The 26967-nt window shown below is 39.9% G+C and overlaps 1 protein-coding gene and 1 long non-coding RNA gene across 3 annotated transcripts in view; one reads left to right on the top strand and one right to left on the bottom strand.

Annotated features, from left to right (window-relative positions):
- Positions 1–711: 711 nt before the first annotated feature.
- On the top strand, positions 712–15666 carry LOC137963599 (uncharacterized). The gene is made up of 3 exons (XR_011115220.1): positions 712–1038; positions 14152–14228; positions 15253–15666. It is a non-coding gene; the product is annotated as an uncharacterized lncRNA (long non-coding RNA).
- Positions 15528–26967, bottom strand: part of LOC137963598 (aspartic proteinase 36-like) — a 33196-nt gene continuing 21756 nt past the window's right edge. For both annotated transcript variants that reach the window (XM_068810735.1, XM_068810736.1), the window contains exon 10: positions 15528–15743. In XM_068810735.1, the coding sequence (XP_068666836.1) occupies positions 15595–15743 (149 nt within the window). In that variant the 3' untranslated portion in view covers positions 15528–15594. The remainder of the gene's footprint in view (positions 15744–26967) is intronic.

Genomic DNA, 26967 nt, shown 5'->3' with positions numbered 1-26967 from the left:
TAGCATTTCTCCAAACTCTTTATCTAGATAGGTGGTGGGAACGGAATAAACTATTTTATATATTTTTTTATTACAAATAATTTATTTTTAATATAATGAAAACCATTAAAAATGTTACTAGATTCTTTAACAAATCACTAGAATAATGAAATATCCTTAACATACATGCATTGATAAATGGTAAATATCATCTAAATACCTAATTGGATAAAAAAATTGTTCTATTGTCCTTCTATTTATTAATTTTAAATACAAAAATTGAATGAAATCATATGTAATAGGGGAAAACATTTGAATACTTTGATTTTTTTTTAGCATAATCCTCACTACTAAGTGAAACAAAAAGAGTATTAACTTAAATATTGTACCCAATTTTTAATTCAACCGGATTAATTAACTTAAAATTTTATTTATCATTTATTATCTTTAATTTTTACCAATTTTATTAATTATAAATTTAATTAAATCGCTAATATATTCAAATAAATAATGTACTTTCAAGGAGTAAGAAAAAGTTGGCCTCTAAACTTGGGCTTGTGTTTTGTCTTAAATTATTTAACTGAGTAGTACTTGTGAAGGAATATTGTCAGATGATGTGTCAGACAGCCTATTGGCGCGATGTTTCTCTTCGTTTTCTTCGTTAATCCAAGATTCCAGCCACTTCACTTTGGACTCTTGTTTACCACTCTCCCCAACCGAATCTCCGTCTCTCCCATGTTTTTTTCTTGGTTTTAGTTTTAGTTTTCTTTGGAGACTAGTCGATTAAGATCTAGTGGTAGCTCTACTTTCGTCGATTCAAGGACACTTTTGAGTTAAACTCGATTCTTGACTACGAACAGAAGCTGTGCACGCATCTTATAGTGGATCTGTTGGTCTTTCTGATGGATATCTAGCGATATATCACTAGTTTTGAAATCTTTTTCATCGACTGTGTTGGATTTTGGCTGCAAATGGCGAATTTGGATGTTTTCATCGCGCAATTGCTTGCCCACTAAGCGTTCTCCATGCTAGCGTTGATGATGCAGATCCTATTTACACGTACATCTGTCTCTCCCTCTTTTACTTTTTTAACTTTTCCTTATGGTCACGGAGACGGTTGAAGTTAACTGCCGTATTTCTGCCCTCATCCTCTTCATATTTTGTGTCTGATTACATTCATTGATTGGTTTTTGCAACTTGATGCTGCTGCCACTGTATTTTTTCCAATATAACTTGGGATATTTTAGGAGATATTTGTTCTCCATTTTGTCAGCCAAGCAATCTCTTTAATGAAGCCATTCTGGACTAATTTCTGATCTGTTTGCGAGTTTCTTGTCATCAATCCTAGTGAATTCGTCCTATTTTCTTTTATTTTGTTCACAAACATTCGCCCAGTAACGACAAATTAGAAAATGTGTGGGTTAGGCTACATAATTATAAGATACGTGTAGAGAACTTGCATTTAGGCCACATATGGAGTTTCATCATGCGCTAATTCTGTATATTTTTATTGTTGGCTTGAAGTTCATTCTATAGAGTCTGCAACCCTTTTCTGGTCAATGAAGCAATTCATAATTTGAACTCATTTGTGAAGTTATTTGACTCCTTATAAAAAAAAAAAAAAAAAGAGTTATTTGAATCACTGGGAGTCAAAAAAGAAACTTAATACCACCTTCACAAATGATGTTACTTTGAGGAGGCTGGATATCTCAACAGAGACTGATGGTATAATTGTTTTTACTATCATGAGATCAGTTTAACTAAAATTGTGAACTTTGTGATTGCTACAAACTTCATTCTACTGCTCTCTACTGTAAAAAGATAGCAAAAGTAGAAAAAAATCTGAAAGTTGAAATTTATGAGGCCGACCCGTTTCTCTAGATAATTTTTTTTCGCATCTATAGCTTGCATTTGTTCAATGATGGATAGTTTCTTATGATAAGCACTGACCTTGGTAAGCATGTCATATAAAAATATGCTGATACATTATAAAGCAAAAAGTGGTACTCAAAAGGAAAGAAATAGAAAAATGAAGCAAAGTATTTAGTCAGCTGCAGGATGCTTTGTGTACTAGAAAAGTCAGACCTTGTGCTTTGAATGACTTTTTATTTTTTATTTTGAATGATGGGGATTTTATTGAGAAAGGGGAGCAAAAAACAAAGGGGTGAAGCACAACGGAACAAGCAAAAGCATTAGATGGAATACCATACCCTACAAGAAGATGTTGATCACATCCTTTGCAAGAGAAATGCACAGTTTGCAGATCTAAGAATATGATTCCAAGACACATATAGAGCCCAAGGAATGTCCCTCACCTCAGGGAGGAAAGTGTCAAGCTTCCATGGGGGGGTAAGTCTGATTCTTCATCCAGCCAAACCACCTTGGAATCTCCTTTACAATGTGAGGACCCCTGATGGAGTTTTTATAAATCTTCAGTCGGTGAAGTATGGCAAGAACTTCAGCCTCAAGAGAGCTACTTGTTGAAACTTAGGATTCAATGATGTATAATCACAGTAGAAGAGGATTAAGGGTTGAGAAGAAGAAGAAGAAGAGTTGTGGTGAGAAGGTTTTAGGAGGAGAAAAGAGGAGGAAGATTAGGGTAATGGACTTGTCCAAACACCCCCCCCCCCCCCCATTAAGTTGTATTTATAGATATCAAAAGTACTAATATTACAAGAATACCCTTCACCCTTGTAAGAGTAAATAAGAGATATAGATCATAAACTAATTACATCAGTGCCATCTTTATGAGATGACTCTTTATTTACCATCACCCACCACTATGTGGACGCGTGGGCCTTCTCCTTGGTCTATGGGTTTGAGCCCATATTTCGCACCTTGGATGTGTGAGCCTTCCTTGGTCGTGTGAGATTGGGCCGATCTTCCAACACTCCCCCTCAAGTTGGGGGTGAGAGAACATCATAAATGCCCAACTTGCTGTAAATGGTGTATAGGATCTTCCCGTATAAAATGGTAGTCCACCATATCTTCCAACACTCCCCCTCAAGTTGGTGGTCTATTTGTTCTTTTCCAAGAGACCTAGTTGGCATACTGTAAGAGAGAGTAAAATCACCCCTAGCTATAAGACATTGCTCCATACTCCAGTCAAATGGTCCTAGTAAAAAATACTTTCCGCTCAATTTCACAGGCGGAAAAGTTGCCCTACTGTGTGGCACAGAGTCTACCCACTTTCTCAGGGTAGCTAAAAAACACACCTCTTGGGTGAATAATAGACTTGACTCATGCTGGATGTTGGACATACTCCTATCCTCTGTAGGTAGTGCGTCTATAGGCATTGCTCGAAAATGTACTAATAAACTCCTCCATTAAGGTGTCCCACCACAAGGTAATATTCTTGGGTCACCATGTGCTTCCTTCATCAGAATGACCAATGCTGACAACAATTAGCAACCGAGAAGTCATTCTTCAATAATAATGTCTCAATCAGAGAGACACGATAACAACAATTGAAATGGGCCTGGGCCTAAATAACACTTACCAAATAGGCAGTTATATAGCAGCGGATAACTAATAGGTAGTAAAAGTCCTTAAGACCAATAAGGACACATAAAATAATATGCAGTAAGTCCATCCTTGAATAAGGAAGTTATGCACCAAGTAATAAGCTAAGGATAATCCAAGGTAATAATCAAGTCAAAGTCAAGCCGGTACCAGATAACAAATATTAGTTTTGACTGTGAGTCAGTGAGTCAAGCCGAGTAATAGACTGCCAATAATAAGTTGAACCAAGTGCTGTTTGATAATCAATAAATCAAACAATCTCCAATGTGCTCATCTTTCGTACTTCTCCTTCTATTCTCCCCCTCAAGTGGGAGATAATGTCAATGATCCCAACTTGTAGTCAACAAATATTTTGCAAGCTCAAGTGCTAATCCACCTCTTGTATGATCAAGTAAAAGAAGGCTAGTATCAACAACTTCACTAGCTCCATGAGATACTTTCCTGATATTGTTAATCAATAACAGCAACTCACAAATTTAAGCAAAATATTTGGCTTAAATCCGGATCTTCGCATGCAACAGTATACCAACATGACCTTTGATTTTTCCAATGTGAATATCTCCTTAAATATAGATGAGATTGACATGAAATTTTCTCCTTCTGAAACTAGACTTAAATACCTTTCAACCAAGTATAACTTCTCTTCATAAAATATACTTCTTTTGAGATAAATAATTTGATAGATTTTGAACTCTTTAATCTGGCCAAACTGATTACTCTTTCTTCTTTGGCCAGGATGTCCATTGACTCTTTCGAGATTGATACCTACATCTAAAAAACTCTGAATGAGAATTGGTTGAATAGGTAAAAAAATAGACTTACAAAACTTTCTTTTGATATATAATTCTCCATATAAAATCTAATTCTTGATGGCATAAAACTGCTCGAAAGTTGAAACTTTCTGCTGTTGCATGAAACTTTTCTGTTGCTTTACCTTTGCTATTTCAGATGTCGATTTCTCTTTCTAGAAAAATCTGATTTCAACGATTCTTTTTTAGTTGGAAACTAGACTCAAATATCTTTCCAACGGTATACAGTCTGCTATAGAGTGAAACATCCAATTAAATATAGAAATTGAGAAATAAGACTAAAGGAAAAACGAGAAACTCCTCTTTCTTCTTCTTCTTCTTCTTCTTCATTCCTTCCTTTCTTCTCCATGTTCTTCTCCTGTTACATCTTAGATCATTATCCGCTCTGATACCATTTTGAAACTTAGGATTCCATGATATATAATCACTGTAGAAAAAGATTAAGGGGTGAGAAGAAGAAGAAGAGTTGTGGAGAGAAGGTTTTAGAAGGAGAAGAGGAAGAGTGACGAATTTGGAGAAAATAGGAGGAAGATTAGGGTAATGTACTTGTCCAAGCCCTCCCCCTTAAGTTGTATTTATAGATATCAAAAGTACTAATATTACAAGAATACCCTTCACCTAGTAAGAGTGAATAAGAGACATAAATCATAAACTAATTACATCAGTACTATCTTTATGAGGTGACTCTTTATTTACGTTCGTGCCACTACTATGTGGGCCTATGGGCCTTCTCCTTGGTTTGTGGGCTTGAGCCCATCTTTCACACACTTGGACGTGTGGGCCTTCCTTGGTCGTGTGGGCTTGGGCCCATCTACCAACACCACTAATACCGGTTGGGCCCAAGAAGGTCTGCTACATGTGAACATTATGGCTTTGGACAACATCTCTTATACCTGCCAAGTGAGGGATGCCCAAGGAACATCCATTAAATTCAACTCGAGAGATCATTCGGGATGTCCCACGAGAAAGGGCATTGAAGGGGGACATGGCTGATCTCCTCCACTGTGCCGCAAAGCGAGCAAAGGGGATCAATCGAAGGATGTCCTCACCGCCTAAGATTATCTGCAATAAGAATCTTGTTGAGGCAGACACTCCACATGAAGAATTTGACCTTGGGAGGGGCACATAGACGCCAGGCGAAGGCAATATCATGCTCAACATTGTGGGAAAGCCACCCTCTAGCAAAGTAGTAGGCTGAGGACACGGAGAAGAGGCGGCTTTTATCTGGCCACCAAATTAACTTGTCCTGGGCATGAGCACGCAACCTTAGCAATTGGATAGAGTCCAAAAGATGTCTAGCATCCAAAGCTTCAAAGTCCAATAGCCCACGCTGGGGGTGAAGGTTCCATCCCCCATCACCATGGGCTTCAGCAACAGTAATCTCTCTTTGCAAAGATAAGTGGAAGAGGCCACCAAAAGAGCTCTGGAGAGGCGCACTGCCAGTGCACTAGTGCCCCCAGAATTTTATTGACTGACCATTACCCACATGGAATCTGATGGCAGAGCAAAAAGTCAGAAGGAGAAGATAGAGGGATCTCCAAATAGGCGATAGGCACCTTATGTTCCCTCTAGACGTTCATCAAGGAGAGAAGCCACCAAGCTATGCAACCACCATGCCCTTCCAGAGGTTGGAAGAGATTAGTGTTGAACCTCCAAATCCACTTTATAAGTAAAGGTCGGTTCATGTCCTTGGATAGCCGAATACCCAACCCACCAAGGCACTTGGGGAGACAAACATCATTCCAACTAACCAGATGATATTTGAAAGCACTGCTAGAGTCTCTCCAAAGGAACCTTCTTTTGATCTTGTCTATAATTTGGTAAATGGAGGCAGGACAAGGCAAAAACGATAAGAAATAGTTTGAGATGTCGGCTATTCATGACTTGAGGAGGGTGAGTCTTCCTACATAGTTGAGAAGGCAACCTTTCCATGTGGCGAGATGTGATTCGATTTTTTCTACCACCGGCGTCCAAAGGTCCCTACTGATATAACCCATGAATAATGGAAGCCTGAGGTAAGTGGTGGGGATGGAGGGGACCAAACAGCCTAATATGCTCACCATGTTGGAGAGAGTCCCACGATCAATGTTGAAACCCAACAAAGATATTTTTTTCCCAATTAACCTTTTGTCCAGAAGCCAACTCAAAAATACCTAGCACCGCCTTGATTCTTCTAATGCCATCCATGGTACCAACCCCAAAAATTATAGTGTCATCTACATATTGTAAAATGGAAATGTTGAAAGGTAGGTGGTTGGAGCCAATTGGCCAAGATCCTTGAACGAATAGAGCCCGGAAGATAGAAATTTTGCCACAATGTTGAATAAAAGCCAGGAGAGGGGGTCGCCCTGTCTCAATCCTCTAGTGCCCTTGGAGAAACCGCATATTGTACCATTCAGGTTGACCGAATATGAAGCCGATGACACACAACTCCTAATCCAAAACCTCCACTGATTACCAAACCTCACACGACCCATCAAGTCATCCAATAGGTACCAGTTGACCCGGTCGAAAGCCTTCTCCAAGTCGAGCTTAAGAGCGATTCGTGGGTCTTTGGAGCGGCTAAAATGGTCAGTGAGCTTGTGAGCGGCAATGGTAGAATCAAGAATATTTCTTCCTTTGTGAAAAGTGCCTTGACTGCGGTGGATCACAATGGGGAGGATAGCCTTGAGCTTGTGTGCAAGAAGTCTAACAATGATCTTATATGTATTGGAGATGAGACTAATTGGCCGAAAATCCCCTGGCTACTCTACATTGGTCTTTTTAGGGACCAGCGCAATGAAGGAAGCTCCAATGTTGCAGAAAGTGATGCCCTTATCATTGAAACCCTAAATCATAGCAAATATATCCTCCTTAATAATCGGCCAAGCTTGTTTGTAGAAATCTCCATTGAAACCATCAGAACCCAGGGCTCTATCACAAGCCATGCCCTGAACTGGTCGCTCGATCTCGATATGAGAGAAGGGAGTCTCCAAGAGGGACGCAACTGCAGGGGAGAGGCAGGTGAAATGAAGGTGCTAGATTTTAGGTCTATTGTGACATTCCACCGTATAAAGATCTGTGAAAAACTTAAGCAACACATTAGTAATGGAAACTTTATCTGACATTACCTCATTATTGACACATAAGGAGGTAATTCGGTTAGATCTCCTCCTCGACGAGGCGATGGCATGAAAAAATTTCGTGTTTGCATCTCCTTTAGTTAACCATTTGAACCAAGCCCTTTCTCAATGTAAAATTGATTGTAAGACAATTGAAAGTGAGAGACGGGTAAAAAATTTAGAGGGGGATAGATACCTTTGCTTCTCCGTCGAGTCTAGATCGGCAATCCGAGAGAGAAGAGAAGCCTTCTCAGCACCCAAAAAAACACAACGGCTAGAGGACCATTCCTTAAGTTTGCCTTTAAGTAGCTTTAGCTTTTGAGGAAGGAGCCAATCCATTCTACCACCTGACTGGAAATTGGACCACCATTTTTTTAATAAGAGGATCAAAGTCTGGCTCCAGCAACCATGAGTTCTCAAACCAGAAAGGGGAAGGTCCCCATCTACCAAAGGAGGTAGAGTGAAGAATGGGCCAGTGATCCAACCCCACCCGATTAAGCACCCTACCCGACACATTCTCATATAGTTGAAACCAATCTGGGCAAGCAAGGAAGCGATCCAATTTTGAAAGGATTGAGTGCTACTTTTCGTTAGACCAAGCGTAGGACTTCTCGGAAAAGGGGATCTCATCCAGCTTGTAGCTACCAATGAAATCAGCAAAACCTCTCATAGAAGAGGTGATGCTAATCACCGACGACCTCTTCTCATTGCAGAACCGAATAGTTTTGAAATCTCCGACATAGAGCCAAGGTGAAGAGTAAAGCTGATTGAGCTCAGATGGCTCTTCCTAAAACTGGCGCCTCTCACGGTATCTTGTGGGATCATAAACCCCAACCAAGCACCATTGTCTACCTAAAGTGCAGTCAAGAAGTGCAAGCCCATTGAGAATCGACACTCGGTAACATCCAGTGCGTTGAACAAAGTAGTATCCCAAAGAATAATTATACCGCCGAATGGCATTTACTGCCACCCACTTTATCAAAGTACAATTCCAGATCTCATTTGCTAGAAAATCATCCATTGCTTGACACTTTGTCTCTTGGAGCACCACAATTGAAGGCTTGAATTGGGGAAAAAAGCGAGAGATAATAGCTCTCTTCCGAACAAACCCTACTCCCTTGATATGCCATGAGATCACAATCATTTATGACTTCGCTTTTGGACTCCCACCGAATTGTTATCTATTGGTAGGTGGCCATTGTACATTACTCCCATTATTCGAGCTAGGTTCATCATATGCTGTCAGGTTTCGTCATCATATTGATGATGCTCTGATTGAAGTTCTTCTGCAAGTTCAAGCGATCTCTCATTTGGAGGGGGGAAAGGAATACTTCTGAGATCAGCTTCGGGTGGCTGGGGAGCAGCAGTACTAGACTCATCAGGTTGGCCGGGCTGGTTTTGGCTTCTTCTTCTTTGCTAGTAGGTGACCAAGATGGGAGGCGAAGGGTTGCTAGAGCAAGGAACAGCCCCAGTCGTGGATTCTGAGTTCGAATGATACTTTTGCTCAGGCAGGGAGTGTGGAGGAGAGACGGGTGGAGTAACCATTTCAACACAAAGAGGAATGGTGCTGGTGATTTCGAAGTGGGGTTAATAAAGTGGGTTTGGGTTGATTTCGGTGGGGCCGTGGAAAGGTCTGCTAGTGGTTGGGTTTGCCATGTGCTCAAAGAGGCGGAATCCGGGCCATGTGTAAGGTTATAAAGGGATTTTTCAGCTTGGTGGTTGGATAAGCAATTATGAGGGGATGAAGAGATGTGACTAGTTTCTTTTATGGCGTCGCATGGCAATGAAGATGTGGGACCAACAGGTGTGGTTGTCGGAAACATAAAGCAAATGTAGGGTGTTGTAGAAGAGGAGGGGGGTTACGTGGCGAATTAAGCCGAGATGGAGCATCTGGCACGAGATAGATGACTGGTTCAGAGGCGACAATGGTAGTAGGTGGGACAATGGGTTTGATGAGTGGGCTGGCAGATCTCGCTGCTAGAAACCTATGATTACAGAGTGTGTCAGGGTCAGGAAATTTGAATTTGAAGTGGAGTGTAGCAGGGAGGTAGATGAGTCTGAGGTGGCCATAGAAATATTGGGTTGAGTGGGTCGACTTGGATGGGCAATGAATCGGTCCAGGGGCGGAGTTGGAATCGGAGGAGACGAATAGCCTTCCCGCCAATAAGGTCTCATCGGAGAGTCAGCAGTAACCATGTCTCCGAAAACGACCTTTATCGAGAAAAAATCTGGTCCCACAACGATTTTGAAGAAAGAGAAATCCAACCAGTGAAGTGTCGGAGTGATGAAGACCATGGCCACATTGAGTCTGGTCCTGCGTACTGTGTTCTCCACCCGTTTGATCGGGTTACCAAAGTTTTGGGTTATGTGATTGAGAATCTCTTCCGACCAGAGCTCCTTTGGTAACCTTTAGATTGAAATCATCTGACATAAGGGGCAGTTGGAGGGGATGCGAGCCAATCCGGCACTGGAACGAGTGCAACAGCCTTTTCTATAGGTGATAGGGGGAAGAGCAGCTATTTGGGGAAGAGCAGCCATTTGAGAGGGCTCAAGAGTGAAACTTTCGACCAGTAGTCGAGTGGGAGATGATCATGGAACTAGGAGGCGAGGGTACCCCGTTCCCAGCAAGGAGAGAGGACCTCGACAACTACTGCCGATTCCAGGGAGTGCTGTCCTGCCGAGAGGGAGTCAGGGGGTAAGGTTATGGTGTAATTTGGCAAGGTATCATGCACAGGGGTCATGGGGTTGGCTATTGGAGGGGAGAGAAGGCTTGCCAATGATTTGGAAAGTCGGAAGGGGTGGAAAATGTTGATCACAGTTACTGGGGGTGTCAAAGGGGCAGTCCTGTTTGTCTGGATGAGCAAAAGAAAGGCTGTTGCGGAAATTAGCCCAGTTGAAAGAAGCATTGGCTTGTTCAAGAATGTAGACCCGAACCATAACAAGATCTCCCCTACATTGCACGATTTTGCATTCCGTGGGGTTCCTGTATCTGAAGACCAAAAGGGAGAAGGAGATTGCTCTAGTGCTCAATTCCCTTAATTGAGGCGTTGAGGCATTGTTGCTGGTTGCATCGTTGAAACTTTGAAGAAATTCGATCCAAAAAGACTTCGGGATCGAGATAAAAGATCTCTTCTCCCCGTTTTTTATTTTTATGCGAATGAAATCGCCATTTTTGTCCGTGACCAAAACCAGACAGAGCTCCGTGTTGCCAAATTTGAAATGGTGCATTGAAATCCAGTTGTGCTCCGTCCTACCAACCTTCCGTTTCCGAACCTTTGTCCATCCTCTTTGATCGTTTGTTAACACATTCTTTCCTCTACCGTCATCTTCTTGTTGTGGAGCTGATGAGCCTCCCCTCGCGACCTTGAGAGTCTTCTCGTTGTCGGAGCAAGGAAAGGATCCTCTTGCTGTCGTCGGCAAGAGCGTCGGTTGTGCTCTTTATCGTCCACACCCTTTCGTCACGTGTCCATCGCGTGATCTGTGACATTGCTATTTTATTTTAAATATTGTTGAGTTATATTAAAAGGCTCAAAAAAGTAAAATTACAAGGAAGGGGAACCATCCCAAACAATGAGAGATTGCTGGGAGGTTCCACATTTAGCTAGCCTATCACCCACATAATTGGCTGACCTAGGAATGTGATTCCAAGTACAAGAAATAGAAGATGTAATAGATGAAATAATTGGCCAATGCCGCTGGGGGGGGGGGGGGGCGGCTGTTGCAGAATTAGCTCAATTTTTAACTCTTACAACCACACTAGTTAATTCAGGTACATTTGCCCTTCATGTGTGTCCATCCTCCACCTTAGTCCTTGATTTAGGAGCTACTACCCACATCTATTTGCTACCACATTGGCAATGGGTTCATGACGAGTTTTGGTTGGATTGGTGGATATGGCCTCGCCCCCTTGCTTCCTCCTATCACTCATTGTTGACAATTGCCTCGCAATGCTCAACGACTTTTGTTGATGTCTGGGGCCCCAATGGATGTTGGAGTTTCCAATTCCAGCGCGGACTCAATATGCCGAGGTTCTTGATGCCTGCTATCTCCTGAATGAATTGGGCTCTTTTAAAATCCAAGCGTATGTTCTCAATAAGGTGATCTGGCTGCCCGATGCTGGTGGAATGCTCTCGGTGACTTCGGCATATTACCACCTCAAGGGGTGGGCTTCAGCCCTCAATCCCATTGATGCTGCAATTATTTGGAACTTTCCAGGCCGCCTGAAGTCAAGTTCTTCCTCTGGATTGCCTACTTCAATAAAATTCTATTCGTGGATAATCTCCCCCGGTGTAGCAACACCGTTCCATGTGCTCTCTGCCCATTCTACAATGTTGTTGAGGAATGTGTCAACCACCTGCTCCTCCTTCACCCGTTTGCTTGGAAGGTTTGGTCCCTCGTGCTCAACAAGATTGGTATCCACTTCTATGTCCCCAAGGACCTCACCTCCACCCGCCTAATGGAGTTGGGAATCAACATCCCAATGTTGGGAAAAGATCTTCTCTCCTACTGCCTCCCGTTCAGCCCTCGATGCCTTTGGAGAGAGTAACAATTGCCGCTTCAACTATAGATTCAGAAATGAGGTCTCCGACCTAATTGTTGGCCATATCTGCACTTGGCTCCACACTAGGAAGGAATTTCAAAACTTCAGCGGCACTTCCCTCCGCTTTAATTGGTGTGTCGTAGCCCATATGTCGGCCCCTTTGGGCCTCCTCATGGAAACTTGGCAGCCTCCCCTTGTCGGTGCCCTCAAGTTCATCTTTGATGGCAGTGTCATTGGAACCCCTTGGCTTGCTAGCGTGGTAATGTTATCATGAATTCTGATGGCGCCCCCTCTTCCTATGCTAGGCCTATGGAGGTCTCTGACTCCACTTCTATAGAGCTATTTGTGCTTCTCTAGGGCCTCATCATTTTTAGTGACCGCCTCGTTGGCCACTTTTTATTGAAGGAAGACTCTTCGGTGATGATTGGTCTTGCTCTTCTCCCAAGGATCCTCCCTGGCATCACTTGACGGTATTCCATGAAATTGTGAACATCACTTCAATCCTCACTTGTGTTTGGGGCCATGTCCTTCAGTCAACGAATTATTTCGCTGATAATGTTGCTAGAGGGAACCTCCCTTTAATCCCTTGTTGTTTCGGGAGAGCTACCCTAAGATGTATCTTCTCATTTTCATTAATAATATTTATACTATTCTCTAAAAAAATAAAAATAAAATCTTGGTTAGAACCTTGTAAAGAGGGGGAATTTGGTTTATGAGCTAGATAGAGGTGTAAAAATGGTGAAAATTTGAGGCCTTTTATCCATCTCACAGGAGTGGTTAGAGTCTATGTAGAAAACTTAAGTTGCATGAAATGAAATTTTCTTGTTGCTGAATTTTGTGAAGAAGAAATCTTGTTTCTGATTTGATAGAGTTTGGGTTAGCTTTAAACCGAGGCTTGAATCCAATGGAGTATGATAATGATAATTTCTTGGTTGGAAATTTTCATTTGTATGGATTTTAAGTTCTTCTTGCTTGCAGATGTTATGCTTATTTAACCATCGACAAGAGTTCTAACTCCCAATTGGGTGGGGGTTAGTGATATTTAAAATGCTTGGGGCCCCCATATTGACTTTATGAAATTATTTGTAATACAAGAAAACGATTCATGGTTTATATTAGGATTGTCATTGTATAGATTTCAGTTTACTTGAGAATTTTCTTTTCTCTTATATTTGGTAGGAAGAACTTAAATTCCGGTTAGATGAATACGAGTGATAATAAAAGGGAAGCATTTCATCTAAACAAGGTAAAATAAATAAGATGGTGATGTTGATTTCAACCTTAGGAATAACTTGCATGAGTTCGTTACCTGTTGTATTCTTATTAAGAAAGATTAAAAGGTCTTGAGTTTTTTTTTTTTTTTTTTTTTTTGAGAAGAATATCTGATAATTGGGTAAGAAAATAGATATTCCATAGGAGGTTATGTAATGTCTGCTGCTATGAGGGACTGCAGTGGTTGATGCAGAATTGTTTAGGTGCTCTCCCATGGTTCATTCAAGGAAAGAAGTTGGTAGAGTAAAAGAAAATATATGGATATGAACTCCAATTATGATCTACTATTCTATTCATTGATAATAAGTATAGAAATATGGACTGCAAGTATATGTGATATTCTGCTTATCACTAGTAATATAGGGATATGAGCAGCAAGTATGATATGGTATACTAGTCATGGATATGTAGAATCATTGTACTTCAGTCTGTCTTAGGTGCGTATATAGAATCTATCTTGGTACTTGCTAAGATTATGTATAAGAGGAAGTTGGAACATGAGATGGATTTGGTGCTAAGTCTACGTTTGGGATGAGTATTGAAGCAATATCATGTGTTACCTTGTTTATTCTTAAGCTAATAAAAACATGTTCCTTCTTTAGACATAAACATAAAAGCTGAGTTCTGATAGTTATCATGGGGAATGAACTGTGAGTTACAGATATTTAGCTACTCTTGTCTCTTGGAATAAATGTCCCGTGTAATATCATCTGTAGCATTTGAACTAAATATGCATTTGCAGTGTTTGCTTCTAAGATTTCATCGGATTTGTTATTTCTATAAGGATGAAAAGGTATCTAGGCAAATGACCTGTTATTTTGAAAATTATTGCTGTTGATTTGGGCTATAAGGATGAAAAGGTATCCAGGCAAATGACTTGTTATTTTTCAAATTATTGCTGTTGATTTGGGCTATTCTTGTATTGCAGTACGAGAGTAAATTGTCAGATTACATGCTGGATATTACTGGTGAATTACTCGATTTTCTGGCCATGGTATATTTTAGGTAATAAGGCATTTAGATAAAAAGGTTTGATACTTTCCAAATTGTTGCTACTGATTTGGGCTATTCCTATATTACTGTATGAGTGTAAATTATTAGGTTACATGCTAAATATTATTGGAAAATTCACTTGATCTACTGGTCATGATATATCCTAGGTGGTAAGGTATTTAGGCACAAGGCATGATATTGTCTAAATTGTTGCTGCTGATTGAACTACACTTGTAGTGCAAGTATGAGAGTGGTTTATTATTTTTTTATTTTTGGGTTCCATCCCAAATGATTAGCCACGTAGGAGGCCTATTACTCAACCTTGTAACCAATTAACTTTTCTTCTTAATTTTCAACATAGATTTTTTCTTACTTGACACTCTCATCACAGATAACTTGGGAGCATAAATTGGGACTAAGCTCACACATATCCGGCTCCAATACCATATTGGATTTTTGGGTTGAGTTTAGTTCCATCCCAAATTAGTAGCTATTTAGAAGGCCTATTATTCAACGTTATTATCAATTAACCTTTATTCTCATTTTTCAATGTGGGGCTTTTTCCCACTCAACAATTATGTTACATGTTGGGCCTTACTAGTGAAATCATATGATTTTTTGGTTATGATATATCTTAGATAAAAAGGTATTGGGACAAAGGGTTTGATATTTTCCAATTTGTCTGTTGGTTGACTGAGTTATTCATGTATTGCAGTTATGAGACTGATTTATTAGGATTTACATGATGGACCTTATTGATGAAATCACCTGAATTCCTGATTATGATATATCCTAAGTGAAATGATATCTGGACAAAAGTGCTTGGTACTTTCCAAAATTACTGGTACTAATTGAGCCATATATGTATTACGGCATGCTGTTTCAGATGTTTAAAACTTTTACTCCCGGCCAGTAATAGGTGCACTATTGAGAAATTCTTCAGTATGATATCTTGGCTTTGTGGATATATATATTAGATCTTTATTTCAAAAACATTTACTCATGTCGCCACGCTTCATCCTACCATTTCCGACAGCTTCTGTATTATCATCATCAAGAAATGCTCTCTGCTTTAGTCATGTCCATCTCTGGTGTTCCTAGTCTCACTTATGCTATCATCCACCTGGACTACCACATGAGAGGTACATTTATTTCGTTTAAGAGACTTGACCTCCAGGTAAGTGGATCCTCTTGCCAACACAGAAGCACAATAATCATTCTGCAGCCATCTACTTTAAAACAGACTTTGATGTTCTAAAATATCGAAGAAAGATGCACGCAGTGGTATATACAAATGTGGCGAGAGCCTTTTTTTGTATTGAATGGATGTTCAATTGTACAGAATAAATTAAAGTTATCACTGACTTCTCGTGAAATTTCAATAAATCAAATTAAGCAAAGCAACAACAAGGAATAATATTACATGAAAACGCCAAATCTCAAGACTGGAGGCCGTGGAAACATCGTGGGCTCCAATATTGTAAACTGAACCAGTCTTTTCATCTTGCACTCGGACACTTGAGGAGCCTGAAATCAACAAGAATGGTTAATTTATGATAATCAATCAAATAGACTGCAAAGAAAACATGGTACGCATTCTATGTTAGTATGAGCTAGAATATTGTATTAAAATTAGTTTATAAGTGCTAGTAGGAAATTTTCCAGCAAGTGTTTTTTTTTAATCCAACTTCAGGATCAGTGAATTACTAATTCACTGGAATATGGGCTCAAAATATTCATCTGATCATAAGAGACAAAGGGTCTCTTATGAATGGATAGCTCAAGCTATGCCAATTGGGTTTGGTTCTTGCTCACGATAGATGTAGCCATCCCATTCCCAGACTTCTTATGACTAGCTTAGGATCAGAAGCCATTGACATGGAACCCTCAAAACCAAGCCATTTGGTATTTTACCTATAAAAATTTTGCATGCTCACAATTATATATTTACAATTATTTAAACATCTAACAAAACAAATGATGCAAAACAAGGGGCCATAATAAATTTAGAAAATCAGAAACTGTCCATCCAAAACTTGACAGATATTAATGCTATTTCTTGATGTGTGCACTGTCGTGTAACACAACACTAAATATTTTCTGCAGACCTGAAACAAAGTTAATGATGAGATGATTTAATGAATCAGAAAAAGCAGCACACCAAGAAGAGCCATGAAAATAAATAACTAGCAACATAGTTGGCTATCATAATCAAACCCTTGTTTAGCTAATGACACAGTAAAATATTAGCTGAAAAAGACCATGCGGCATTGAGAAATCTTGTGGCAGCAAATTTCCTTGTTGATATGCAAAATCTCCAAGGAGATTCCGCTGAATCTCTACACCCATCCACAACAACCTCACAACACCTTCAACCTCAAGAAGTTAAGAGAATTTTCTCTAAATATTCCAAAGCCCTAAAGAACAGCACATAACTTCAGCCTCCATCGAAGCCGTGACTCCAGGGGCCAATTATGCAAGAATGGCCAACCTTCCATAGTTCATGAAAAATGTCCTCACAAGCAGTTGGACCATGGTAACCATCTGAGCCCCTCAAAATTAAGCTTTAGCTTCTTTGCAGGGGAGGAGTCCACGAGAGAAGAGCCAGATAACTAGGGGCAGAGAGTAGGCAATATGCTTTCTCTTTTCAATGAATCATGAAGATGCAGACACTATTTACTAAAGAATTCAACACCAGTTTTGGGAGGAAAGTTCAAACCCTTCATATGCTCTGTGTTGAGAATAGTCTCACATCAGTTATAAAGTGATCCACAACCTATTATACACTTGAGATTTTGAGTTGTATGAATGTCTTCTTAGTATTAAAGCAAAGTCCAATTGGTCTCCCCAAAATTATCACTGTTTTTTAAGCTATCAAGAGGGCCTACACGTGAGGGCAAGAGTAGAGAATATTCCCACATCAGTTGTGAAGTTATTCATAAAATCATATAAAAACATCAGTTGGGTGGTGGACCTCTAGCTCTAAGCATGAGCCTCTGAGTAAGGTGACCCTTCTTCACCTTCTATGTTAAGGGGTTTAGGATTTAGCTAGAAGGAATAATACCACAGAAGTTAATTTCAGGAAATTTAGTAGTTATTAATTGGGAATAATACCTCAAACTTCAGCTAGTCACTTTAACATACATCTGGATCAAGTTTTATGGTATCAAAACAAGGCAGCTGTTTTTGGGCCTAATTATGTGGCTGTTAGTTAAGAAAGGTCACTTAACTTCAGCTAATCATTTTGAGATGGACCTAAACCAACTTTAAAAGGCTAAACTTAAACCCTTTTTCCTCTCTACTCAACAACATGGCCACTTAATCCATCAAATCTAAAACATAGACATTACCTTAATATTATCATTAAAAAAGATAAATTAAAAAACAGCTTTAAAAATCAACATGAATAATTAGTAACAGAAGAAACATACAACAATAATATATAAAAATTTGAGTCTTTAAATTTATATCTAGCCAAACTGAATAAGTGGTTGCACTTTGCTTGGGTGAATCCAATATGGATAATATTAAAGCAGATCCAGGGCCCATTGAAGAAATGGACTGCGTAACTTGATTTGGATAAAACCCTTGGTCACAGCACAGCTATATTGCTCACATCCCCACTTTACAAACTAGAGGAGAGAGATCGTATGAATTAAAATAACCTTAAGTCTTGAGTTTCTAAAAGGCTGCATCAAAGTACAATCCTTGAGAAGGACATCTCCACATCAGTGGCAAACCCGCCTCCTCTATATTGCACCTTTGCAGGGGAGGCAAGTAGTCATTACTCATCGCCAAATTCTCAAGTAGGTTAAAATTTGACCATGAGCATTTTGCTACACTACCCTCCCTACCGAGCTGCCTCTTGGTTACCAAAAGACAGAAGTTTTTGCTACTTTAAAACCAGTATGAACATAACATATATCAATCAGTAATTATTGCAAAAGTGATCAAAGGTGGTTGCTAAGGTCACCATCAGAATGCCTTTCAAAAAAAGACAGTGACCATAAAAAAAAAGCACATGGTTTCAGTTTTGGAGGTATGATGAACAGTACCCAAAGCAAAAAAGCTCCCACCATCATCAAAGTCTTTCAAAGTATACTCCAGTTTGGACTTGTTAAAATATCAGTTCAGGGGTACTTTAATTGTTTCTTATATTACATTTTTCTCTTATATTATGTTTGTTAGACAGACAATGCCTTAATATGTCTATGATCCAATTTTCATTCAATTTAGAGATGTATTTAAGGAGACATGTAAGTTTGTGTATTGAGGGTATTTTTTCCTTTCCTAAAGTTTCACTTAAAACCCTGATTAAAAGAAAGGGGATGTCCTTTTTCTGAGCATGCATTCCAAGGCAGCTTGGCTGCTCTCCTCCAAAACTGTTCTCCTTCCTTTTTCTTCTATTTTCTCCCCCAAGTCTTATATTTTTCAAGGTACCAGAACAGTAATGCACATCTTGGGCTGTTTTCTTCCAATTTTGTGGATCTTCTCTCCATCTATAACAACTCTTTTGAAGGATCTTCCCAGATTCCTGGATTGGGGTAAAAATTTCAATTTTTCCCTTTTTCTAACTGCCATAACCTCTTTGGTACCCAACCATGCTTGCTTCATCATCGCTAATACCTCGTCATCCTGATTTCTTGCAACTGGACCGTTCCTTCTTCAATTTGTTGTATTTGAATAACATTCCTTGGAAATTGACTACATCGGCTTTTGAATTGCCCTAATTGACTCAGTTGTGCGGTCCACTTAACTAGGCAGGCATAGAACGTTGGGGAAAGTGTTCCCATTTGATTAATTGACGCATTGCATTGAATTTGGGTAGTTTCTGGTGTTCAAGGGCTGAATTCAGTACACAAGTTGGTGTCTAGAGGGACCATTGAGAGCTTAGATATGAAATTCTCTCAGCCTATTCAGATAACTACGATCCCGTTGAATGGATCAAATTATGTGAATAGGTCAAGATCAGTTTTGACGTATTGGAGGGCCAAAAGGATGGCAAAATACATAACAGATGATCCCCTTGTACCTATTACTGAAGATTAGGTGGTGGAAGACAATTTCGTAATGACTTGGTTGGTGAACAATATTAAATCATGATTTAGTGACCAGATTTTAAGTTGTAGTACTGTTAAGGAAATGTGAACTACCTTGACATCTATTTTATCTCAAGAAAGTAACTTATCAAGAATCTCTGAGTTGTATGTGAAATATTTTAACATGAAGTGTGAAAGTAGATTAGTGACAAATTACTTCACTGAGATGAGAGGGGTACTACAGGAAATTAGCACATTCCATCCATTTATTGCGAATGTTGAAGACATTTGTAAGAAAGAGAATCAAATTCAGGTAGCCAGGTTTCTAGATGGTTTGGGCTCTAAATATGATGTTATTTGAGCTTAGTTATTGGCCAATGAGGATGTGACCACTCTAGAGCAGGCTTTTAATAGAGTTCTTCGGGTTGAAGGTGCAATAGTGAATAAAAATGACTCGAGTGGAAATCTCTCTGACACAACTGCTTTTAACCTCTAGTATTCTATTGGTGAGCCTGATGTTCAGTTTCATGGTAGTAATCATAGAGGCAAAGCTACCTCTTTCTGTACCTGTGGTTGCGCTCTTTCTGTACTTGTGGTTGCGGCTGAAATGATTGGGGGAATCAGAAATGTATTGATTGTGGTAGGTCAAACTATATTCCTAAAAAATGTTGAGAGAAATTTGGTAAGCCTACCTGGGCCAATTCTATAGTAACAGAAAAATGACGCCTCTTCACATGCTAATCTTATGAAAAGAGATTCAACAATTAGTACAGCGACTGGGCTAGCTTACTACATCATCTACTGCTTCTCCGACTGTTGAAACTCCATCAAAGTGCCACAATGGTAAGTATAGGTATCACTGCATTTAATGTGTCCCATTCTCCCCTCAAAATATTCATTCAGGAACCTCAACACACATCTCAAGTATGCCCTCCTTATTTTAGTCCATTAGACCGTCTCATTCATATCATCTAGTTACTTAATTGATGGATCTACCTCTCCTATTCAAGGGAGGGTCCTATTCACACCACCCCCATAGATGTCCTTAGATTCCGTTCTGTTTGTTCCAAAGTATCTAGTCAATCTCTTCTTTGTGAGTCATATTACTAAATCTTTAAACTGTTTAGTAATATTTTATCCTACTTCTTACGTTTTCAAGGACTTGCAGACGAAGAGGGTGATTGATTCCGGACATGAAAAAGGAGGGGGCTATATGCTAGATGATATATTTTTTTCTTGAACTTTGGCACTCATTACTGTAAATTCTTCCTACTTGTAGCATCTACGCTTGGGACATCCATCACAAGTTAAGTAGCATCAGTCTTTCCCTTCTTTGCTAGCAGATATTTTATTTGATTGTGAGTCTTGTCAATTGGGAGCATCATTGATCTAGTTTCCCAATTAGATCCAGTTGTAGCACCAATTCGAATTAGCTCACGCTAATATATGGGATCCACGTCGGATTCCTAATCCGCTTGGTTTAAAGCATTTTGTGTCGTTTATTGATGATTTTAGTAGAGTAACTAGGGTGTATCTATTATGGAGAAGTTAGAAGTATTTGATGTATTTCTTTTTTTTTTTTTTTTTTATGAAAGTGCATATATTGATAAAAGAGAGAAATACAAACCTAGTTAAGGGCCTGGCTCCGCAACAAAGTGTTGGAGAGACACACCCGTTTTAGTCTGAGAGTTTGCTAAGTGGTTGGCAAAGCGTGGAATGTTTTTCCACATACAATTTAGCCGAGAAAGTAAATTACAGATTTCCTTGAACATATCCCAATGTCGCCAGGGGGGTGACCATGATTTACGCACCAATTGATGATTACTGCTGAGTCACCTTCAATATAGAGTGGGCCAGAGAGATGGCTGGAGAAGACCTTGAGCCCGTGCAGAAGTCCAACGAGTTCTGCAGTAGTAAAGTCTGATCTGCCAAGGGGGGCAGCATATGAGAAGAGAAGTTCGCTATTTCCATTATGAAGAACACCACCGAAACCTGTAGGACTAGGGCAGCCTAAAGCGCTGCCATCAAAGTTGAGCTTTATATATCTAGGTGGAGGGGGTGTCCGTGTGACCATAGTAGGGGGACGCGCGGGAAGGGACATCTCGGCAATAGATAGCCAATTTCCTCTGAAGTTTGAGGCACTGAATTTTTTGAATTCTTTTTTATTTAAAAGCCAAACAAAGACTTGGCTTGCTTTTGGTCGGACAAGACCTCAATAGAGCAAGACTTGAATTTGAATTTCCTTTTGTTGCGTTCTTTCCAGAGAGCCCAGATAATATGCCCGACGCAACAAGATATAATCATTCTCCCTAGCTTTGGAAGCTGCGAGTTGACCAGAGAGAGGATAGTGTCAGCCAGGTTTCTCGAAGCACAGAATTGGAGGCCAATTTTGTTTAAAAGGGTTGTCCAAACTTGATAGGCATACTTGCAGGAAAGGAGGACGTGGGTTGCTGTTTCTGGGGTATTTATGCAGAACGGGCAATGATGGTCCAAGATTGAGGTGCCTCTACGAATTAAAGCATCAGAGGTCAATATTTTGTTTCTGCAGGCAGACCAAACAAAGAATTTGGCTCATGGGGGGGTAGCAGATCCCAAGCTTGAGCCGCTGGGTGCTTAGGATGATCTGAGAGGTTGTTTAGGAGTGCATAGGCGGAAGATGAGGAGAAAGATCCTTTTGGACAAGGAGTCCAAATTAGGGTATCTTCAGATGTGTTCATTTGGTTGCGAGGAAGAGTGAGGAGTTGGGACGCTAGGAGAGCTTCATCATCAGTAAGATGCCTTCTTAGGTTAAGATTCCAATCTCTATTTTCTGACAAACTATCCGAAGAAATAGTAATCTCTTGGTTACTTGCGAGGCCAAAGATAACCGGGAAGCTATTTTTCAGAGGAGTTTGGCCAACCCACCACTTATTCTAGAACTTCGATGTATTTCCGTTGCCAATATAACATTTGGTAGCTATTTTGAAATTGGGAAGGAGTTGAGCAATTTTTTTCCATGCAGGTGAGAGAGCGGATTTTCCCTCCTATCCACCAACCAGAGGAAAGATTTGATTTTTCCTTGACGAAAGCTCTCCAGAGCAAATGATGATTCATGTTATATTTTCAAATCCATTTAAGCAGTAGGGCAGAGTTCGTTGTAGATGTGTCTCGAATTCCCAACCCACCTAGATCTTTTGGCTTACAAACCTCCTTCCATTTGACCAGATGATATTTTTTCTCGCCATTAGGACCTCCCCAAAGGAAGCGTCTCTTAATGAACTCAATTCTGTTTTTGATAGACGAAGGGGAACGAAACATGGACAAATAATAGTTGGGGATTCCTTGAAGACATGATTTGATGAGAACTGATTTGCTTGCTTTTGAGAGAAATTTCCCCCTCCAAGTGGCAATTCTCCCTTCAAGACGTTCAATGACTGGGTGCCAAGAAGCTTTAGAGGGGAGACGAGGGGTCAGAGGAAGCCCCAAATATGTTCCAAAGGATAGTTCAATGCAGCAGCCCAAGTAGTTGGCCATAGAGTTAAGAAGGCCTAGCTCTATATTGTATCCTAAGATAGAGGATTTTCCCAACTGATTTTTTGACCAGACGAGATTTCAAATAAGCTCAGTACAACACTATGATTCTGACTAATTTTTTTAATGAAATAAAAAATCAATTTGGTGTCTATGTTCATGTGCTTTGTACTAACAATAGATTGGAATATCTTAATCATATATTTTTAGTGTTTTGTGCTTTACATGGTATTACCCATTAGACATCATGTCCTTATACTCCTTGGTTGAATGTAAAAACAAACATCTTCTTGAGGTTACTCAGACACTATTACTGCACATGAACGTTTTCTAAGTCTTTTTGGGGGGATACAATTTTGACTTCTTGTTTCTTAATTAATCATGGGCATTCGAATTTGATGGGATGCCCTCCTCTGTTTTGAATGGTCAATACGAATTTGGGGGGATACAAATTCTTGTTTCTTATCTAAGTTTCTAGATGACTTAGGACCCGAATTTGATGCAATTCGGGCTCAATTACTTGCTTCCAATGACATTACATCACTTTCTAAAGCCTTTAATGGAAATATGCGTGCAGAGACAGTAGTTACATCAAAGAGGTTAAGGGTGTTGAAGTGGCTACACTTAACACTCAAGGATGGTTAGAATTTGTATGGGGTCGTGATAACTCTGCAAAGGAAGATGATGATGGAGGTGACAAAAGGTGTGTTTGTTGTGTTTTTCAAATAAATGTTGGGACAAAGTTGGTAAGTAAGCATGGGCTAACTCTTCTACTTAGGACAATACTGAGACTTATTCCAGCTGAGTAGAAGGCATATTACCTAGTGTGCCTATTGAGCTTTAGCAGCTGCAACAGTGCATTTTGACTTCAGCATCCTCCTCAACATCCATGGCTCAACCTACACATCCTACAACAACTCTGGCTAGTTAAGGTACGTTAGCTTTACACGTGAGTCCGGTATATTTCTGGCGTATTGACTCAGGTGCTTCATCCCACATGTCAGGGATGTCATCCTTGTTCTCCAATTTTAGTCAATTCTCCATTTTTAAACATGTTAACCTCGTTGACAGGTCTATCCCTTTGGTTCATGGAGTAGGTGATGTTCAGCCTACCCCATCCTGTCACTTAAATCTGTACTCTTTTTTATTAATTTGTTGTCAATTAGTCAACTCACAAAATCCATGAATTGATCAGTGACATTCTATCTTACTCATTTTGTATTTCAGAATCTCAAAACAAGGATGATGATGGGTTCGATGCATGAGAGAGGAGGATTATATCGCTTACTCAACAGTAGCCTCCATATGTTGTACATATTGAAGTTTCATCCTTCTCCAGTAAAGTAGGTTCAGCTATTTCCTAAGTTGTTGTCCAATTTATAATTCAAGTGCAAGTCGTGTCAACTAAGAAAGCATCATCCAACTTCATTTCCTTTGAGTCAAACACAAAGTAGCAGTTTGTTTGAGATAGTTCGTTTTGATGTATTGGGATCTTATCATGCTCCAAATGTTTTTGGTTACAACTACTTTGTTTCATTTATTGATGATTCCAGTCATACTACTTGGATGTACCTCCTATGGTAGAAGTCTGAAGTGTTCCATATATTTTAAAATTTTTATAATGAAATGAAAACCCAGTTTGATACATCTCTTCATATTTTTCGTACTTATAATGGTTTGGAATTTATGAATTAGAAATTTGAGGATAAACAAGGAAAGTTCATCTGGAAGCTATTTAGAAGAAAAAAAATCACCTGCAAAAGGGTTGTTTCTTTAAACCCATCATGATTTAAGGAAAAAAACTTTCTCAAATGCAGATTATGCAAGATCTAAGCTTGATAGGAAGTCTATTACTAGGTATAGTGTGTTTGTAGAAGGAAACTTGATTAACTGGAAGAGTAAAAAGTAAAATGTGGGGGCTCGTTCAAATGCAGAAGCTGAATATATAGTCATGGGACAAACTATGAGTTGATGTAGGTCAGGTCAGCTCTTCAGGAGTTGAATTTATGTGTTGTAGAACCTATGACCACGTATTATGGTAACCGGATAACCATTTTCATTATAAACAATTTTGTGTTCCATGAGAGAACCAAACATATAGAGATTGATTGCCACTTCATTCGAGATGCAGTGACGAGGAACAAAATTGTTACTCCTTATGTTCGTTCTAGTGATCAAGTTGGAGATATCTTTCTTCTCATTATCCTCCGCTTACAAATTTATCAATGGTTGGCATCTAAACCAAAGTGTTCATGAGATTTTCTTTGTGTGGCGTCTTTATGTTCCGCCAAAGATAATTTTTTTCCTATGGAGCGCCTTACAGGGGAAAATACTCATGGTAGATGTGCTCAGAAGGCGTGGCCACCCAGCAATTGATCCTCTCTGCCCCTTCTACAACTCAGAGAATGAGGAGACAACCACAATCACACCCTGCTTCAATGCTCCTACTCATGGAAAGTGTGGACTTCAATTCTTAGTAAGACGGGGCTTCAACTTTTTATGTCGGCTGATCTGCTATCTTTTAGTAAGTCATTCATTGGTACATCCTTCCCTAGGCTTGGAAAGTTTATGATATTTACTTGCACTGGATGGAATGAGTGCAACCGAAGGAGATTTGAGGCTAAATGTGATTTTGCGAAGAGAGTTATTGAACGTGTCTTGGGTCAAATCTCAGTATGGCTTCTTACCAAGAGGCATTTCTCCTCTTATGTGGGTACCTCTATCTGCGACAACTAGAGCACAATGGCAAAAATGAGGTTTGCTTCCAAGTCCTTATTTTTTTTTTTTTTTGGATGAAGATGTATTTCTATTAACAAGAGAAATTTACAGAGGGGGAAGGAGCAAATTCCTTACAACAAGAGATTGCAGGAAAGCTCCCTCCTTGGCAAGCACATCTGCTGCCGAATTTGCAGATCTCGGAATGTGAGACCAAATACATAAAAAAGATGATACAATATCCAAAATCTCTTGGAATATGTCCCAATGCCTCCATGGGGGAGTGGTATTGCGCTGGCACCAACCAATCACAACTTTGGAATCCCCTTCAATGTGAATAGGCCCATTGCAGTTGTCTCTGACAACCCGAAGTCCATTAAGAAGGCCATGTAACTCTGCCGACGTAGAGTCTGATATACCTAAAGGACCAGCATAGGAAAAACATTCATTTCCAGCTGAATCCGAAATCACGCCCCCAAAACCAGCGAGCCCTGTATTGCCGAGAGAAGAGCCATCAAAATTCAATTTTAGGTAACCATTCTCTGGGGGAGTCCATTCCTTCATAACTTGGACCTTGGTTCCAATGTGCATATTCGCCAAATTTCTCCAGTTGTCTCAAATGGTGGTGCCCTTAAAAGAGGTAAAAGGTTTTTTAGTCAGTAGCCAAGTGGATATTTGCCCTGTCACTCTATCAACTACTCTAGCCTCAGACTCACTTTTAGCATCAAACCGCCTTCTATTCCGTTCGTTCCAAAGCCCCCATGGAACGAAACTAACACAGGCTGAGATAATCAATTTGCTAAGACCAGGAAGGGGATAGCCAACGATCGACTCGCAGAAACTTATCAAATCGGTAACAATACAGAATTGAATCTCCAACTTGCATAAAAGAGAGGTCCACACATTCCATGAGTAATTACACTGGAGAAGAGTATGGCTAGCGGATTCAGCTTCATCGTGGCAGAAAGGACATAGTGGATCTATAGATGGGTGACCTCTTCTTCTGAGCACATCAGCTGTGAGGATTTTACTTTGGCAAGCACTCCACATGAAGAATTTTACCTTAGGGGGAGCACATAGTCTCCAGATGAAGTGGATATCATGTTCACTTTGCGTCGGATCTCAACCATTGATGTATCTGTAAGCCGAATCAACTAAGAATTTCCCGCTTTTGGCAGGCCACCAAATGAGCTTGTTTGCATTGGAAGGCCTAATTCTGACATGATTCAATGAATCCAAAAGGCTGCTGGCTTCCATAGCCTCCGTGTTTGATAGAACCCTTCGAGGGTGCAGGTTCACACCCCCTCCCTCAAATGCATCTGCAACTGAAATTTCCCTTTGAGTGGATAGAAGGAAAAGAGTTCCGAAAGAAATCCGTAAAGGTTCCTGCCCTGTCCACCAATCATCCCAAAATTTAAGAGATCTGCATTCCCGACAAAAAATCTACAGGCTGCTGAGAAATTTTGAAGAAGCAAAAAAATAGATCT

Source organism: Aristolochia californica, unplaced genomic scaffold, assembly GCF_029961685.1.
Source record: "Aristolochia californica isolate CCGP_79_NKW_82.1479 unplaced genomic scaffold, dmAriCali1.0.hap1 SCAF_4, whole genome shotgun sequence".
NCBI lineage: Eukaryota > Viridiplantae > Streptophyta > Magnoliopsida > Piperales > Aristolochiaceae > Aristolochia > Aristolochia californica.
This window is presented reverse-complemented; position numbering and strand designations above follow the sequence as displayed.